This window comes from Mustela lutreola, chromosome X (assembly GCF_030435805.1).
Source record: "Mustela lutreola isolate mMusLut2 chromosome X, mMusLut2.pri, whole genome shotgun sequence".
In the NCBI taxonomy this organism is placed as follows: Eukaryota; Metazoa; Chordata; class Mammalia; order Carnivora; family Mustelidae; genus Mustela; species Mustela lutreola.
The window spans coordinates 35,893,719-35,910,863 of NC_081308.1; the positions used below are offsets into that span (position 1 = coordinate 35,893,719).

Consider the following 17,145-nt stretch of genomic DNA (forward strand, 5'->3'; position numbering starts at 1 on the left):
GAGAAGGCCTACATCTCCAAGCCAGGAACAGAGCCCTCACCAGAACCCAACCACACTGGCAACCCGATCTTGGACTCCCACTCTCCCAAAGCTAACAAAATAAATTTCTATTGTTTCAGCAACCCTCTCTGTGGTTCTTTGTTATGGTAGGCTGAACTGAGCCAAACATATATCCCCCTAAAGCAAGAATGACTGCTAATAGGTAATTATTTTGTTTCTTTCATTTTTACATGTTCATCTTCCTTATTTATGAATATGTATTATGTAAATAGTCAAGAAAACAGTTAAATAAAAAATTTTTTAAAGAATGAACAATCACGTTGTGCTTTGGGTCACAGTTAAAAAGGTAATTCCTAAGTATGCCACTTATCATTTAGCCAACATAAATGCAATGTGATTCAAAGTAATGAGACCAGCTTTCCATGAACAATTCATAGACAAATTTATCTTTATACAGTATAACAAGAAAACCTTTTACTTTTATCAATCTAGCTTAATATTAATTTCAAATGGTAAATGTGCTAATATGTGCAAGAACATTGTTCCATTAGCAATACAAAAACACTAAGTGCCAAGTAGTTCATCATTTCAGAACACCAACTTGGTAAGAGATGATGTTAGAAATCCAACATTAGTGTCTACTGTGTTTAGGACAGAAAAAAATAAAAACAAACAAACAAACAAAAAACACTCTTCTCCAGGATTCTGGACCCTAGGTCAACATTTAGATGCTTTACACTGTCATAAATTTGTTCATCAGCCATGAGTGACAACAGAATCCCCTGTAGTTGGTTCCACGTCACCCAACTATTAGCGGTAATATTGTTAATCTAAAAAACATCAGCCATCAACATTACTACTTTTACAAAAGAGAAACAACATGAATGCACTTCATATTGGGAGGTTTAATTTTTGATACAAGAAAATCCAAAGTAGACTTATAATTGGCCTCAAGGAACAGATGTCAGCCAGAGTTATTCCTTCTATATCTACTTTCTGCACTGCTAATACCACCCCTTCCAATACCTAATGGCAAAAAAATTTTAGTTAGCTTTTATTAAAACATTCTTCTTCACGCTGAGTGACTGTTATCATTGAGTAACTTACCGAGTCCATAGAGCATCAACTGAAACATTCCAGAATGCAAGTCTACAAAAATGTGTAGACACTCTGAATTACCGCAGGGCTCCAGGATGGGAACAACAAGAGCTGGAAGTGCAGTCTCTATGGAAGCTGAACAGTTAGAATGAAAAAATCATATTTCTATCTGAATATTTTCCAGAAAAAATTATTTCTCAGTGAGTAGAAACAATGAACTATCAAACAATCCTGAATGTTAGAGGAAAAACACGATTTTGCAAAACTGGAATAGTACTATTACATCAATTAGTAGCTCAAAAGGAAGAATGTATTCCTCGAGGTGCCTTGAAATAAACATACCCCTCTCAGATACTACAGCAAGAAAAAAAAAAATCCCAAGATTCCTTAAAAAAGGTTAAAAGAGCTAGTGAAAACATAACTTCATCAGTGAGCTGAGTTCTAGTTTTACTTTCATTCAGTAATTATTAAGTAGTTAGTTTTTAAGGATATTTTTGATACAGTGAGAAGAAAATTGGTAAATAGAATAAATTTCATCTACGGCCTCAATATTTTCAATGCCATTCTTCATTAACAGAGGTTTTCTGGCAATTAGGGCCCATGTGTTTAAAAACAAAAAAAACACCTGAACTTGAAAACTATTAAGCATTATTGCTTATATAGGAAAAAAATTTTTCCAGTTATTTATGTAACCTCATTTTCAAGTCACAGATGAAATAAGAACATAAGCAATTGTTAAACACCAATTCCCAAAGCTGCCAATATACTTGTTCTAGAGCTTTGTAGTTATTTCCACCAGGCCCAATTAACTCTTCCCTTAGTCCCACAAGCTGGCAAAACAAAACCCAGTAAAGGAACAAAGCCTTGAAAGCACAGAGCTACTTAGACTGAGGAGTTATAAAAGGAATATGCTCTTCTAGTTACCACGTTCCTCTAACGCTACAGCACAGAAGAAAAGGCAGGCAGTGAGGTGAGTGGTAATGTAGGCCCAGCCTTTCACCAGGTGACTTCTCTGTGCTACTTTGTTAAACAAGAACAATAACATCTTCCTGTCCATGGCATGGGTCCTTAGGAGGAAGAAATGACAAGTTTGTGAAGGTGCTTTAAAAAAACAAGGTGCTCAACAATGTACATTATCTGTAGTCCTTTAAGAAGCAAAGCAACAAACCAAAAGCTCTTACTAGGAATTTGCACAATAATTAAAATGGGTGAAGTTATCATTGGTGCTATCTATACAAAGAAATTATCAAACAAGTTAATAAAGCCAAAAATTAGCAGGAGACATATTTAAATCAGAAAATAAATTGCTTTTAAGTAAATCTACTATATATTTGTAAAGAAATGTTTAACACACAGAGCCAGCAGAGCTGTCACCTAAAACAAACACAAAAGAACAAAAAGGTACAAATTTCTTCTACAATATTTTGTAATTCAGAGCAGTGTGAGAACTTAGTTCAAATTATGTTTTGCTGAATTTACTGTTAATATAATAAAGAGTGCTTATAGATCTGAAGCAGGGTTGCTGATTTTTAACACATATCTGTACTGTTACAATTCCTAATGGATTAGAAACGTATTCTTTAAAGCAAAAAACCAGTTTTATTTTTGTGCGTGGTTCACAGCTTCCGAACTGCCCTTGATATCCTGATTCTGGCGCTGACACACTGCAACACAAGGGAGACTCCCCTGGCTTTCAAGAGACAGGAATGCTGCAAATGGGGCCACCTGGCAAGTGACCTTACATGCCTTGCACTGCCTTTTTTGACCTCTCCAAAGTTCTGCTTGCTCTCCCTTGAGACATTCCTCCCCACAATATGCGACCACACACTGCCATCTAGACTGTCCCAAACCTGCTGTCTATACATTTCCCCAGCCCTCCCTTGAAATGCTCCCTTGTCCAAACTACTCAATTCCCTGGTAAAGGATGTGACTAAAGCATGTTTTCCCATCACTAAAGGGATCAAGTAAGACTGCATGAAGAATACAAATGCATGAACACAAATTTAAAAACAAGTTAAAGCGTATGTTGTAAAATGGTGGGTCAGTAGGCCCTTTCCTGTAGCAGTCCTTATTTCTGATTCAAGCAGGTCTGAGGAGCCCAAGCCCACACGCAAGCACCTACCTCTCCTCTGAAACACAGTACAGCCTCCAAAACACTGTTCTCTCATACCCGGGACTCTATATGGATGTGCCAAACATGAAAACCACTGCTGGAGCACACTCCCACCAGTCAGAGATCTAGGAAGAGCCTGGACTAACATCACTGAGTTACAGAAGAGAATGGGGCCCAAAGAGTGCTACTTGCTCAAGAGCATGCAGCTCAACTCAGACCTTCTGGCCACCCAACCAATGAAATCTCTACAAAAAGGCACTAAAGAAAAATCTTTGCACCTTATATTAACAAGACACAAAACTATTCTTACATAAATACTTGGTTAGTCTATTTTTCAAAGTAACTTCAATATCCCCTGGGCAATCATACTGAGTTTTTAACTTACTACTACTACTACTACTACTACTGAGCCTTGTTTATGGCGGATACTAAAGTAAACCAGAGCCTATCAAAAGATCACAAAAAGGTTGTAGCAAATATTAACAAATTAAAAAAAAAAAAGGTCACAAACCTTGATTCCTTGATTTTCTGCAATCCCAACAAATGAATTTTAGAATTTTACTATTAGGAAAAGTTAGGGGTGCCTGGGTGGCTCAGTGGGTTAAGCCTCTGCCTTTGGCTCAGGTCATAATCTCAGGGTCCTGGGATCGAGCCCCACATGGGGCTCTCAGCTCATCAGGGAGCCTGCTTCCCCCCCCCCAACCCCGCTCTTTCTGCCTGCCTCTCTGCCTACTTGTGATCTGTGTCAAATAAATAAATAAAATCTTTAAAAAAAAATAAGATTGCAAAAATCCTGAGAAGTCTTGTTTACAAGGGTGCCAAGCAAAATGCAAAAACTGGTTTTTTCAACAAATGTCACTGAACAACTACATATCCCCAAACAAAAGAGAAGAGGTGGACCCCTACCTCACACCACATGCAAACGTAAACTCAAAAAGTAATCTGAATGTAAGAGCTAAAACTATGAAATAGAAGACAGATGAAAAGATGTGCAAGAATCATTGGGCAAAGGCAAATCAAAACTACAGTTCACACACACCAGGATGGCTAGAAACCAAAAGACAGTAAGTAACCTGTGCTGGTAAGTATGCAAAGAAACTGGAAGCCTCACAACACACTACCGGTGATGGAATTTTAAGGTTGTATTAAAGGTGTAAAAAGGTAAAACATAGAGTTACCATACGACCCAGCCCTTCCACTACTAGATATATGGCCAAGAGAAATGAAAACAGGTCCACACAAAAACCTGTACAAGAATGTTCAAAGCAGTGTTATTCATCATAGGAAAAAAAAAGTGGAAGTGATGTGGGAAATAAAGGCAGAAGGAAATGTAGATAAAATTAAATGTCCTTATAACCTGCAGCCCACTGACAAATACTTGAGGGCAGGCAGAGTAGAACTTTCCTCCAGGAAGCCCCCCCACTATCATCTTAATGTTAAAGCCTTGTTACAGGGAAAAACCTCAGTTTGACAATAACAAGGCCTCAGTTTTCCTAGTCTTCTTTTAGCATATGAATATCCTTTTGAAACTTCCCTTATCTTTACTTGCCCCACCCCAAAGTATATCATCAGTTGACCTCACAGTCCTGGGGCAGCAGCTCCTTCTGCCCATGGGTCCCGCTCCCTGCTTTAATAACACCACCATTTTGCACCACAGACGTCTCAAGAATTCTTAGGCGTTGACTACATCCCACCAAACAGACCAACAGCTAAACACTATGTTATCTGGAGAGCCAACGTGGGGCTTCATATCTTTTCATCTGGACTCTGAGCTTCGGGGCAGAATTGGTGAGAAGTTGGCTTTCCCTTTACCCTCATTTCAGGGGCTCTTCAAGGAGTACGGTCTTATTGGAACATTTTCAGGCTCCAATACTCTAGCCCATGGCTAATCTACAAAGAGGAGAAAGCCTGCCTTTTGGCTTCAAGTTAGCACAATGGCTGGAATGGTAATGAGACCCAGACACTTGATGCCCTCTCTTTATTCTTGCCTTCAGACAAAGCTGTTTGTCTTTGGCCGCCTAAGTGACAAGCACGGCTACCAATCTTAAGACTCACATGTGAGGTTTCCTCCTCACTGGTCGAATGTGATCCCTTCCCGCATCTCTGGTCTACCCACTTCTGGTGTTCATGAGACCTCCACTGGGAGCCAGCTAGAACCAGTATCCGACTGAATTAAAACCCAACTGGGGACCGTTTCCTAGGGAAGTTGGCTGTAAAGACTACATGTGCTGGAATGTTGCTTAGATCATGATGGATTTCTACCTTTATTGTTTTCTGTCAATATCCTCTAACTACTTAAGTTATAAAATTGAGTCCTTTCCTCTTGTAAAAACTTTTCTTCTATTTTCCATAGATTAAAAATGGCAGGTTCTTTGCGGCCTTCATGGTGAGGCAAGCCTAGGTGCAGTGTGACCTTTACTGAGGGGCCTTTGGGGCAAGGCAAGCCAAGGCTTCAGGGTAAGCCAAGGTGCAATGTGACCTTCAAGGCGGGGCCTTCAGAGCAAGCCAAGGTGCAGCGTGGCCTTCAGGGCAAGGCAAGTGAAGGTGTGGTATGGCCCTCACAATAATTCCTTCAGCAAGGCAAGCCAAAGCATGATGGGGCTTTCACGGCAACGTAAACTGGGTCCATACCAGCATATGGACCCACTGTAGTCTAGAATGCGATGGGGAAACGAGGGGAAGGCGGGCCTCCCTCCTACAGGGCCTTTATGGTGGCAGCGATCATAGTGATTTTGTTCAAGGGATGTCCTGCGTCGCTTTGACATCAGGAACCTCTGACATAACCTGCGCGTGGGATCCCACCTGGGAAGCGGGGGTAGGGGTAGGGTTTGATAATGAACCATCTCTCTTCAGTCCCCAAGAACTCTCCCTTGGGATACCTTTTAACTCACTAGAAACCACTCGGATTAAAACATTTAAGAAAGGTACTGTATGACCTCAGTAGGATCTATCAGTTAGATCTCTTCTGTAAGAAACAGCAAATAGATGAAAGTACCCTAAGTCATCCAGGCCTTCAGGGCTCTAAATCAGGACCTGGACCTAAGGACCTCTTGCAGAACGTGTTTGGTCATAACCAGACCAGTAAACTCCCTCCTGATATACTGGATGATAATTATCTACATAGGCCTCCTCTGAATAAACCCAGGTTTGGTAGAGGAAACATGGGCCATTCCTAGCAAAGGGGACTCTGACTCTTACTGTTCCTAATAGACCCAGGCTACTCTAGCATTACGTAGGGACTTCTCCCTCAATTCCCCGGTAAATGGATATAATCGGAACCAACTCTCTCTGGTTAGTCAACCTTGGGATGGGGACTTTAGAGAGCTGCCGAAAATCCCCTTGTTTCAGGGAAATTCCCTGTCTTCTGTGGCCTAACATGGACTGCCTATTTCCTTTTGTTGGTAGGAAAACATGGCATCCATGCCTCTGTTGGAGCTGATGAGCTCTAGAGTTGGGAACCCTTTTTTCTGCCTTCGGGCAGCACCTCGCCTCTTCTGCCTCCCCCTCCTCCTGTTTCTGTACCACCTTGAGTGCGTGCATAACTGGCCTCTGTACCACCCTAGGGGCCTCCTGTACCACTGGCTACTCCTCCTCCTCCCCTCACTATCATGGAGCAAAGAGCATCCCCTGGACTTAATACCACCCACTTGAGACTTCTCTGCCAGTTTCCAGGTAAAAAAGGACAATGGGGAACAAACTGACTTTTAAAAGAGGAGTCAGGTAGAATATAATCCAGTATTTAAACTTAAATTCGTTTAAAACCTGTTAAATTTAGCAGCATTAAAGGTAAAACTTTTATTCTACCAAGATTTATAGAAGGTCAAATAAGCTCCTGTTATCTCTGTTGCAATCTGTTAGCAAAAAGAGGACTTAAAATGGTTAACTGTCTCCAGCTTTCATGGGTAATTGTTAAGATACCTTTCAGTCTTTGGTAACCTGAAACTTTAAAGTTTTGCTTGGGTGAGTGAGACTGAATTCACTGGACATCTAGATATTTCCAAATAGGAAAAAAGTGCTAAAGCACTGATTACTGGATGTCAGTTTGTGTTTTGACTTCTTAGTACAGAGAAACTAGGGATATTTGGGTCAGTAAACATGCTTTGTGCTTAACTGATTCCTAAATTTGCTATCTAAAGAGTTTTGTTTTTTTTTTTAAGATTTTATTTATTTATTTGACAGAGAGAGATCACAAGTAGGCAGAGAGAGGAAGGGAAGCAGGTTCCCTGCTGAGCAGAGAGCCTGATATGGGGCTCGATCCCAGGACTCTGGGATCATGACCTGAACCAAAAGCAGAGGCTTTAACCCACTGAGCCATCTAGGCGCCTCGACAGTTCACAATTTGTTACTACTTAGCTTTCACTGGAGACTAAGGTTTCTAAGAGTTAAAATTCTGCTAAATGTAATCAAGACTGATGCAACTAAGGGAAGCAACTCTGAATGAAAAAGTTGCAGAAGGTTTGTTGTAGGGATATCTTTGGAAAAGAATTTTACAGATGGTCAGGGCAGACTAAGATTAAAATGAAGGGATTTTCTTCCCTCTTTTTTTTCTTTTAAAAAGATTTTATTTATTCAACAGAGAGGAAGATAGTGAGAGAGGGAATATAAGCAGGGGGAGTGGGAGAAGCAGGTTTCCCATGGAGCAGGGAGCCTGATGTGGGATTTGATCCCAGGACCCTAAAATCATGACCTAAGCCAAAGGCAGATGCTTAACCAACTGAGCCACCAGGTGCCTGGGACTTTTTCTTTAAATATTTTATTTATTTGAGAGACAGAGGGAACACGAGCAGGGGAGAGAAGCAGACTCCCTGCTGAGCAGGGAGCCCTGATGCTGGGCTCATCCCAGGACCCCAAGATCATGACCTGAACCAAAGGCAGACACTTAACCAAATGAGCCACCCAGGCACCCCACTTTTGAGGTTTCTTTTTTAAACAAACTTCCCCAACATTTAAATAGGAAACAAAGTCTCTTTGACTCATTAGACCTTTTTATTTGGCATGTTAAGTTATTCTGGAAATGCTGTTAAATAATAAGCCTTAGGTTACATTTGGGTAAATGCTATAACCATTCTAGAAATGATATGCAGTTCTAAAGTTTTAGTATGTTCGGGTATAAGGTTATTACTTAATATTCTGATTACTGAACTAGTATGTGTCACAGAAATAACCAGATTTCCTTGCCAGCTATGTTGTAACCTCTCATCAAACCTTAACCATGTCCATTTTGAGTCTTTTTAAATTTATGGTTATTGTTCTTATTCTCTTGCAGAACGTGTTTCATCTTCAAGAAGATTCATAAAAAGGGCTTTTGACAAATACAGGTTTTTTAAATCTTTAAGATCATAAAAACTGAAATGGTTAAGAATTTCCAGAACTAACTAAACTGAGGATGATTATAGTTTATGACTCTTCTTTAAAACTTTGCTTGTTCTCTAGTAGTTGTACTTCTAGACTAAGTAAACTTTCTCTTATGATGTTTATGATATGAAAAATAAGATAAAATATTCCTCTGAATAAACAGAAGCCTTTAACTTTTCTCTCTACCTGAACCCTCTGGAACTCAAAAGGTCTCGGAAAGTATTCTCTCTTCCTTGGCAATTACAGTTATTTGTGTTAAGTTCAATAAGAATCTATTCTCCTTATTAACAGGACACCAGTGGAAACATTGGTTATTTTACCAAGGCTTTGACTGTAATGCCGTATTTGGGAGAGACATGCATAGACTCAGATATGACCAGACAGCTTTAAGGAACTAAGGTTGACTTTATGAAGCATGGAGCCCATAGAGCCCCTTGGAACTGTTAGCCTGACACCAACCTTACAGAGTTCCCAGCAGCCATACCAGGTGCATAAAGAATATCACTTCCTACAGGTGCAGATATTTTGGGGATCTAAAGGAGATGAATTTGCCCAACTACAAGTATGGCAGGTAAGCACTTGGCTTGGCTTCTGGCCTAGAGAGGCTACTAAAAGTTAAACCTAGAGATTCCTTATAAAAAGTTCCAGCAAAGCAATTGTAAAAGATGTCTATGATCACTCACTATTCTTGCTGAGCTTATGTAAGTCATAAATAAGTCACAAATAAGTTTGTTAAAAATGGACTTGTTTTACAAACAAATTAGTCCCGATTTGGCTATCTCTGATTAAAAAGGAAAATATCTCAATAACATATCTTTGTAGATACTAGATTTTAAGCATTGAGACTCAAGAAAACTGGATTACTCTTTTAACAGCAGGGCTTCTCCAAATGAGGATTGCCCCAAAACAACCAATAGGATTAAGTCCTTTTGAGTTACTATATGAAAAACCTTTCTTCACTGTAAACCTATCAACAGATGAAGAATTTAACTGCTTTGTTAAATTATTCACTTGAGGCTGGGTTAATTCAAAAATCTCTAAATGAATATGCAAGCCATGTCATCCCTACACCTGATCTGACAGTCACTAGCAACCTGTCCCATACAAATCCTGGAGGCAGGGTTTATTTAAAGAATTGGAAGGCTAATACAGCAGGGGATTTAATTACAAATGGAAGAGCCCCTACCAGGTTATTATGCACCAAAGATGTCTCAAGAATTTTTTGACTGTTGGCTCTGGACCCCACCGGACACAACAACATCCAAAACCTATGTGAAATGCAACTCCGTGAATGACGAATGCAGAAGCACAATGTGGTGTATCTGTACAATGGATTATTGGACCATAAAGATGAAGCACTGAAGCATGCTTTAACCACAGACAAACCTTAAAAACATTAGGTTAACAATATGCAGAAGACCACACGTTATATAACTTCATTTATCTGAAATGTCCAGAACAGGCAATTCTAAAGAGACAAAGTAAATTAGTGGCTGCCAGCGGCTGAAGGGAGGGGTTAACAGGAGAGTGACTGCTAATGGATACAGTGTTTCTTTGGAGAATAATTAAAATGTAGTAAAATTGGATTGTGGAGCTAGCTGTACAACTCTTGAATATATTAAAAACCACTGAATGAGTGAACTGTCTATGAATTTGATCTCAAAACTCATAAAAAAAGAAGAAAATGGGGGGGGGGATGTACGCTTTCTAACCCCAAAGAAAGTTTTGATTATACTTTCCAATCAAAAACTTTAGGTTTATATTGAACATCCTTGCTTGAGGGATTAAAATGGGGGTGGGTGGGGCATGAGGACTTCCACTGCATCTTACAATTAAAATTACCAAAACCCAAAAACTCTACTGTTAAGCCCCAATGGGATTAGTGAGCATGCCCCCTCACACAAGATCTAAGGCCAACACTTGCAGTTTTGTTTAAGTTAAGCTGCCCTTCCCCTTAGTCTTTAGTTTGTTTCAGACCCTCTTTTATACCTCTTTTCTTTCGCTTTTTTGGAAATGACTATTGTATTCTAAATACAAGTTTATTTTCCTGAATATCTTTCCTTCAGGCAGTATTTTTACCTAGCTCAGCAAAGTGGTACCAAAGAAGCTGCTTTTTTAAGCATAATGGACTGAGCTGGCTCTGTGATGATGAAAGGCAGTACCTTTGCTACCAGAACCATTAAAGACATATTTTTATGGCATTTCCTCTACACCAGCTCACTGAATTAAAGGCTGTTCACTGTGGGCACAAGGTAATCACAACCAAAAACAACTGGGGTAGGGGGAGTGAATATGCTCATTATGATACTGTGAACCTATTTCTAGAATGAAAGCACTGGCTTTCTAATTGACTGCCCCGCAAAGCTCTAAACATACTTACTAAGTAAGTAAACCAGAAGATATGGCATTTCGTGTGTATATATTCTGAATCCTGCTAATGTATTAGTAACTTTTTAAAAAGTCTTTAAAAAGACCAGGGATAAATTCTGCTTCCCTCAAAGAGGTGTATTTTATAAATAACATTGTAAGTATCTGCAAAACTGCCTTATTCTTAGAAGACCTATAAGAAATAAGATTCATAGTAAGATGTTAAAATAACTTCCGTTTCAATAGGAAAAAAAGCTTTAAGAAGGTTCAATTATGCATACATTTCAGAAATAAGGCCAAGCTAAATAAGAAGAAAATAAGAGAAAAATTAGATCAAGCTTGGTAGATCACAAGTTCAAATGCAGAAATGCCCAACATCCACAAAATCAGGGAAAAAAGTCAGATTAAGAAAGATGCTTCATAAAAGTAGATACTAACATAAACAAAAGAAAGGCAGAAACGCCAGTTTAAAAGAACCTACAGTTTTCATTGGCATTGAAGCCTCGCAGAATGGCCTTCAGTTCCTGGAGCTTCTGATGAGCTCGTGCATGGACACTGTCAATCAGGAGCTTTTCTATTGATAAGTGATCAATCTGCATAAACAAGAATAACAGAATCATATGTGCAATGTAAACATATTGACTTTATAAGCCTGAGAGCAGATAATTGTGTTTTAAGATAGTTCCTTTTAGAATCACGCTGATTTTGTTTTTAAAGATTTATTTATTTGACACAGAGAGAGAGAGACAGGAGAGAGAATACAAGCGGGGGGGGGGGGAGAGGAAGAAGCAGGCTTCCCACTGAGCAGGGAGCCCAGTGTGGGGTTTGATCCCAGGACCCTGGGACCACGACCCCAGCTGAAGGCAGATGCCTAACAACTGAGCCACCCAGGAGCCCCGAATCACACTGATTTTTTAACCAGTAAAAGAAAGCAAGGTCCAAGTTAAAAAGAAATATATAGTATATGGTACTGGTAGCTTAAAGACCACAGTTAACATTTTAGAAAGTATGTATCAAGATAGTAAATGTGTTGGTTATCAGTGGACAGCACTTCAATGTTATCATTCAATGTTAACATTCCCAATGTTAACATTCAATGTTATCAATGGCAGCAATTGAATGTTAACATTCAATGTTATCAATGGCAGCACTTCAGAATAAAATGGTGATCTGACCTAAGTTAAAAAATTTGAAAGAACATTTTAAAAATTACACATATGACATTAGTTATTTAAAAAAATGCAAAAGCATAACATTTGTTTAAAACAAATTTCATAAAGAGTTTTAGAAACAACTGGGTATTTTAAAGAATTTGTGTTAGAAGTTTAAGTATAAATATTTAGTTACATATATTCATTTAATCAAAATAATATTAAAATATATTGCGATCTTTTACCTTCATGGCCCTTTCTACTAATTTGGAATCAGAAGCTGGCAAAGGAGGATCATGAAAAATCTGTAAAGGCTTAGACACATCATTTTCATCGATTTTAATTGTAACTTTGTGAACAGATGCCGTCCCTGTTTTTCTCCCAAGAACCTGTTGACTAAAGAGAAAAAAAAAGAAATAGTTTCTTGTTTTTAAAGATTTATTTGAGAGAGAGACAGACAGACAGAGAGCATACACAGGCAGGAGAACAGAAGGAGAGGGAGAATGAATCCCAAGCAGACTCTGCACTGAGTGCTGAGCTCAACATGGGGCTTGACCTCATGACACTGAAATTACGACCTAGGCCAAAACCAAGAGTTGGACACTAAATTGACAGTGCCACCCAGGCACCCCAAGAAAAAAAAATATGAATAAAAATTTTTTCCAGCCTGTTAACTTTTGGAATAAAACAGAAACTATCTATTGTGTACCTTAGTCAGAGCCTAGAACATGAGAGGCCCTCAATGTTTGTGGAGGGAATAAATTAATATTGAGAAGACAGCTATTCTATAATCCAACACAAACTTATGTTCTTAAAAAAAAAAAAACCACACACACACACAATTTAAAAACAAAACACATGCATGCACACCCCCCCCCCAAAACAAAACAACATATGTTCTAAGAGGTGTCTATTAATCTGATTCCTTTACAGAAAATGGGAATCAAGCAAAGTTCCAGGGAATTGAGGACTGCAAACAGCCTGATACTGATTTTCCCCAAAACCCTCCCCAAAAAAGATTTTAAAAGGCACAATTCAAAATGCGGAACTGTGACAAGAAAACATGTTTTAAAAACATATCCACCAATTATAATGGTCTTTCAAGCAAACTGGTATGAGCCCAGAGTAATCTAACTTTTTAAGAACAAGTCTTAGTACAAATAGAGGTCTATGTGTATAAAACATGCCACGTTCTAAGAGAGGTATCATTTATAGATGTCCTATGTGGTTTATATGATACCAGGGACCTTACTATATAAAATCATGTTGCTGAAAGGTACACAACTGTTGGCATAAAGTAAATCAGATGCATGAGAGAAAAAAAGAAAGAAAAGTAATTTTAACAGTCATAGGATGAACTCACCAGAATCAACTTCACTTACTTCCAAACTGAGAGGGAGAGGCACTTTCCAGCATGGTACCTTTCCACCTGCACAAGGTCTCCCCACCGCTCTCGGATTAACATTAGAGTTTGGGAATGTAGCACTTCTAACTGAAGCGATAAGCAGAAAGAATCTGATGGGTCTCGTTAAGCAAACTTAATAAATCACTATAACAGCAAATGAAGCACAAGCAAACTTTACTTAATGAAAGCTCTATTTCCCCAAAAGCTGGCTATGAAAGAAATTTCTGGAATTACATTTCTCCAACGACATATACTAAAAAGTGATATAATTTGTGGCACAATTTTAGCAAGAAGTTTTATATTTAATTTTGAACCAACATAAACAAACTGTAAGGTCCAGGTTGCCCACTAATTCATCACAGTTTAGAAAATATGAGTAGACCAAATAGCACTATTTTTTTCCTCCAGGTAGTACTATTTCTAATTCATTTTAGTTTTTACCTGCAAAGTGAACAGTAAAATTTTAAATCTAGTTTATTACAGATGTATAATTATTCTTCACACTGACCTGTTCCCCAGCCCTGTTTCTACCCCCAAAAAGGAGGAGGGGTTAATCTGCTATAGTTCAGGATGGGGGGACAAATGGAAATATGTGGAAGAGAGACACACACGAATTCCTTATAAATATATGTCTCAAATTTCAAAAGGATACGTAGGCAGTTATACATGTCCTGAAGAGGTTTTTCATCAGCAAAGAGTCTAGACTGCACCAGCTGATGGATAAAGTTGATTTGCATACTATGAACCAAGGCTCGCCCATCTTCCATTGGCAGGAGAAAAGAAGGTGGTTAATCAGAAAAGCGTTCAGATCATATTATAGTACCAACTAAGGAAGAGTATACTAACACTAAATTAAAAAAAAGAAAGAAAGAAAAAAAGAACTAAAGTTATCTATCGAAACCAGAGAACATTATACTTGAGAAACACTAAAGCCTCTATGGATCAGTAGGTAGGTATGATTATCCTAGCACCTGCTTCAAATGACAGGATAAACTGCTAAACTTATCATTCTGTAAGAATGTTTCAGTAATATAAAAACACCAAACATCTGAATTAATATTTAGAATTAAAGTCAGTGTTCATAATTTACCTCCTGTTTCCTTATCCTCAACTAGAATTTCTAGCTTGAGAAGACGCCATGGAACATCTGGATCATCTCCCATCACGGTCAAGGTGGCTTCAAATTCTCCCTCAACTCGGAACTTCACCCGGCCATTTGCTTTTAGAAGAAGAAAAAGATGACTACTTGCTAGAAAATAAGCAGTTTCCTACTAACTTAGAATGTTCAGTCTAACTTAAAATAAATTTTAATTAGCTTGCAAGTTCTTTTATAAGTATCCAAAAAATTAGGTAGTTCCTGCATAAGAAATAGCCAAAGGCAGTTAACACTTCTAACACCAACTAACAATTTTCTCTTGAGGTGTAACTCTGGGGCTTCTTCTCTTCTCCAGTCCCACAGTCCCACGTGATCTCCCTGCTTCACATACCAGTGTTTTATCCCCAGGTACTAAAGAGAAATGATCGGGTTGACAAGTCTCATATCTGAACACTACCTGAATTGCAGGCCAAAAATTCAAAGTAGTATTTCTTTGAATGAAACCCCAAAAGCTGTTTAAAAAAAATTCTAATAAGTTAATTCTTAAAAAAACAAACAAACAAACAAACAAAAAAAACCTTCAGGTACATACCAACTGTAAGATTTGCTAACTGAGGAGGAAGATCTGTAGTCACAAGCCGATGTCTAAGAATTTGATTAAGCTGGTGAAGTGTGGCTTGTTTCTCAATTTTGGTAATTGGGTCTGGAGGAATAATTTTATCCTACGAAAAACATGAAGTGATTTGAAAATAATGTACAAAGAGACACAATTTTTACCTGTGCCTGTCTTAACATAGTATTTTTGTACTTCGTGCAAGAGAATCTCAAAACTCATTTCTGTAGTTTACATCCAGTAATACTAACATGACCATTACTATCATGCTTTAGAATGCCAATGATTCCACCAGTCACCCAGCTAAGATGGTAATACAACACGATCTTCTTCATGCTCTATTTACAAGACCAAGTTCATGTCACTAGATGACTTCCACCACTTCTTGAAAGTATAAAATACAATAGCACCGAGTCAGTAAACAACTACCACAATAGTACTTAAAAAAAAAAAACACAAAACCTTCCAAAAAGCAACTAGCATGTAGTGTTTTCACATTTGAAATAGATCTAAGCTAATGTGCACATGCTTAACCTCACACACACACAGACATAGTCATCCATTTTGATAGTATTCATATTCTGGCCTCAATTTATTTCAAAAAACCACAATTTTAGTTATAGAGAAAAAAGTGAATTACATGAAATAATTGTTTTAAAAATAGATAATAGCTGTTTTGTTGGGCTAACAGAGATTTCATCACCAAAACCTTCAACTTCTTTTCCTTGATTCAAAAACCTTCAAGTTTTAAGAATAGGAATGGTGAACAATGCACTTACCCTAATGCAGGTGGGCAGTCGTGGGTAAGACCCAGTAGTCAGTACATCAATTGCATACGGAATGGCAAAGCTAGGCAGGCGTGCATGGACTAGGGCATCTCTAGCTAACGAGGCCAGGCGATCAGCAGTATCCACAAACAGAATGGCTTGCTGATCCAAAAAGCTTGAAATCATCTTTAAAGCGAAGGGTAAATGAATTAAGCTTCATTGAGAACAAGCTGCTTTGCACTTCAAATATCATTTATTCATTCCAAAGTAAACTTTGAGGAAATTAATACAGTTTTCCACATATGAAACATTTCTTCAAGAAATTTTCCAGTGATGTGAAGAAATATTTTATACATTTGTATTTGGCACTAAAAACAATAACTTCCTATCACTTTAAGTAAAAGGTTTTCCAGTTTGTTTGCCCATCTTTAACATTACACATACGTAGCAGAAGTTAGGAAAAATAAATAGAATAAAAGGCTCTTTACTTCCATAGACTTCTAGAGTTGGCTGGTAACAAAGTAGTTAAAAGATGGACTCCTGGATCCAGACTGCCTTAGTCTCTTTAACTTTGCAACTTACTTTCCCTATAATCTTAGGCAAGTCACTTAACCTTTCTGGGCCTCAGTTTTTTCAACTGTCAAATGAAGATAATGATTTCCAGCCTCATAAGGTTGTTCTGAGGATTAAGAGTTAATGCGTATAGGGTTGCCTGGGTGGCTCAGTCACTTAAAGTGTCCAGCTCTTGGTTTCGGCTCAGATCATGATCTCCTGGGTCATAGGATGGAGCCCCACACGGGGCTCTGCCCTCAGCAGGGAATTTTCTTGAGATTCTCTCCCTCTGCTCCTCCCCCTTCTCGAATGCTTGCTCTCTCAAATACATAAATAATTTTTTTTTTTTTAGAAAGAGCTAATACATTATAAAACCTTCAGAACACTAACCAGAACACATAAAATACTCCATAAATGTTGCCTGTTGTATGATATCTGGGCCAACTCATGCCCCAAATAGAAATCCTTTCCATCAGTTCTCTACTGCACTTCATAAGGGTACCTGAACTAGCCAAGCTCTCAAGGAGCTAAAAACTACTTCCTTGAAATGTTTATCTTCTATTCTAGAGCAGTAATGTCTCTCATGTCCTTCAAACATCGGAAGCCCACCCCATCTCCAAGCTAAAAC

The 17,145-nt window shown here is 38.4% G+C and overlaps 1 protein-coding gene across 2 annotated transcripts in view; it reads right to left on the reverse strand.

Annotated features, from left to right (window-relative positions):
* MED14 (mediator complex subunit 14) overlaps nt 1-17,145 on the reverse strand; it is a 74,241-nt gene that overhangs the window by 42,499 nt on the left and 14,597 nt on the right. For both annotated transcript variants that reach the window (XM_059158623.1, XM_059158620.1), the window contains exons 4-11: nt 15,978-16,151; nt 15,178-15,307; nt 14,580-14,708; nt 14,142-14,249; nt 13,467-13,599; nt 12,330-12,480; nt 11,415-11,526; nt 1,108-1,233 (exon numbers count right to left, since the gene is read on the reverse strand). In XM_059158623.1, coding sequence (XP_059014606.1) covers nt 1,108-1,233; nt 11,415-11,526; nt 12,330-12,480; nt 13,467-13,599; nt 14,142-14,249; nt 14,580-14,708; nt 15,178-15,307; nt 15,978-16,151 — 1,063 coding nt within the window. The remainder of the gene's footprint in view (nt 1-1,107; nt 1,234-11,414; nt 11,527-12,329; nt 12,481-13,466; nt 13,600-14,141; nt 14,250-14,579; nt 14,709-15,177; nt 15,308-15,977; nt 16,152-17,145) is intronic.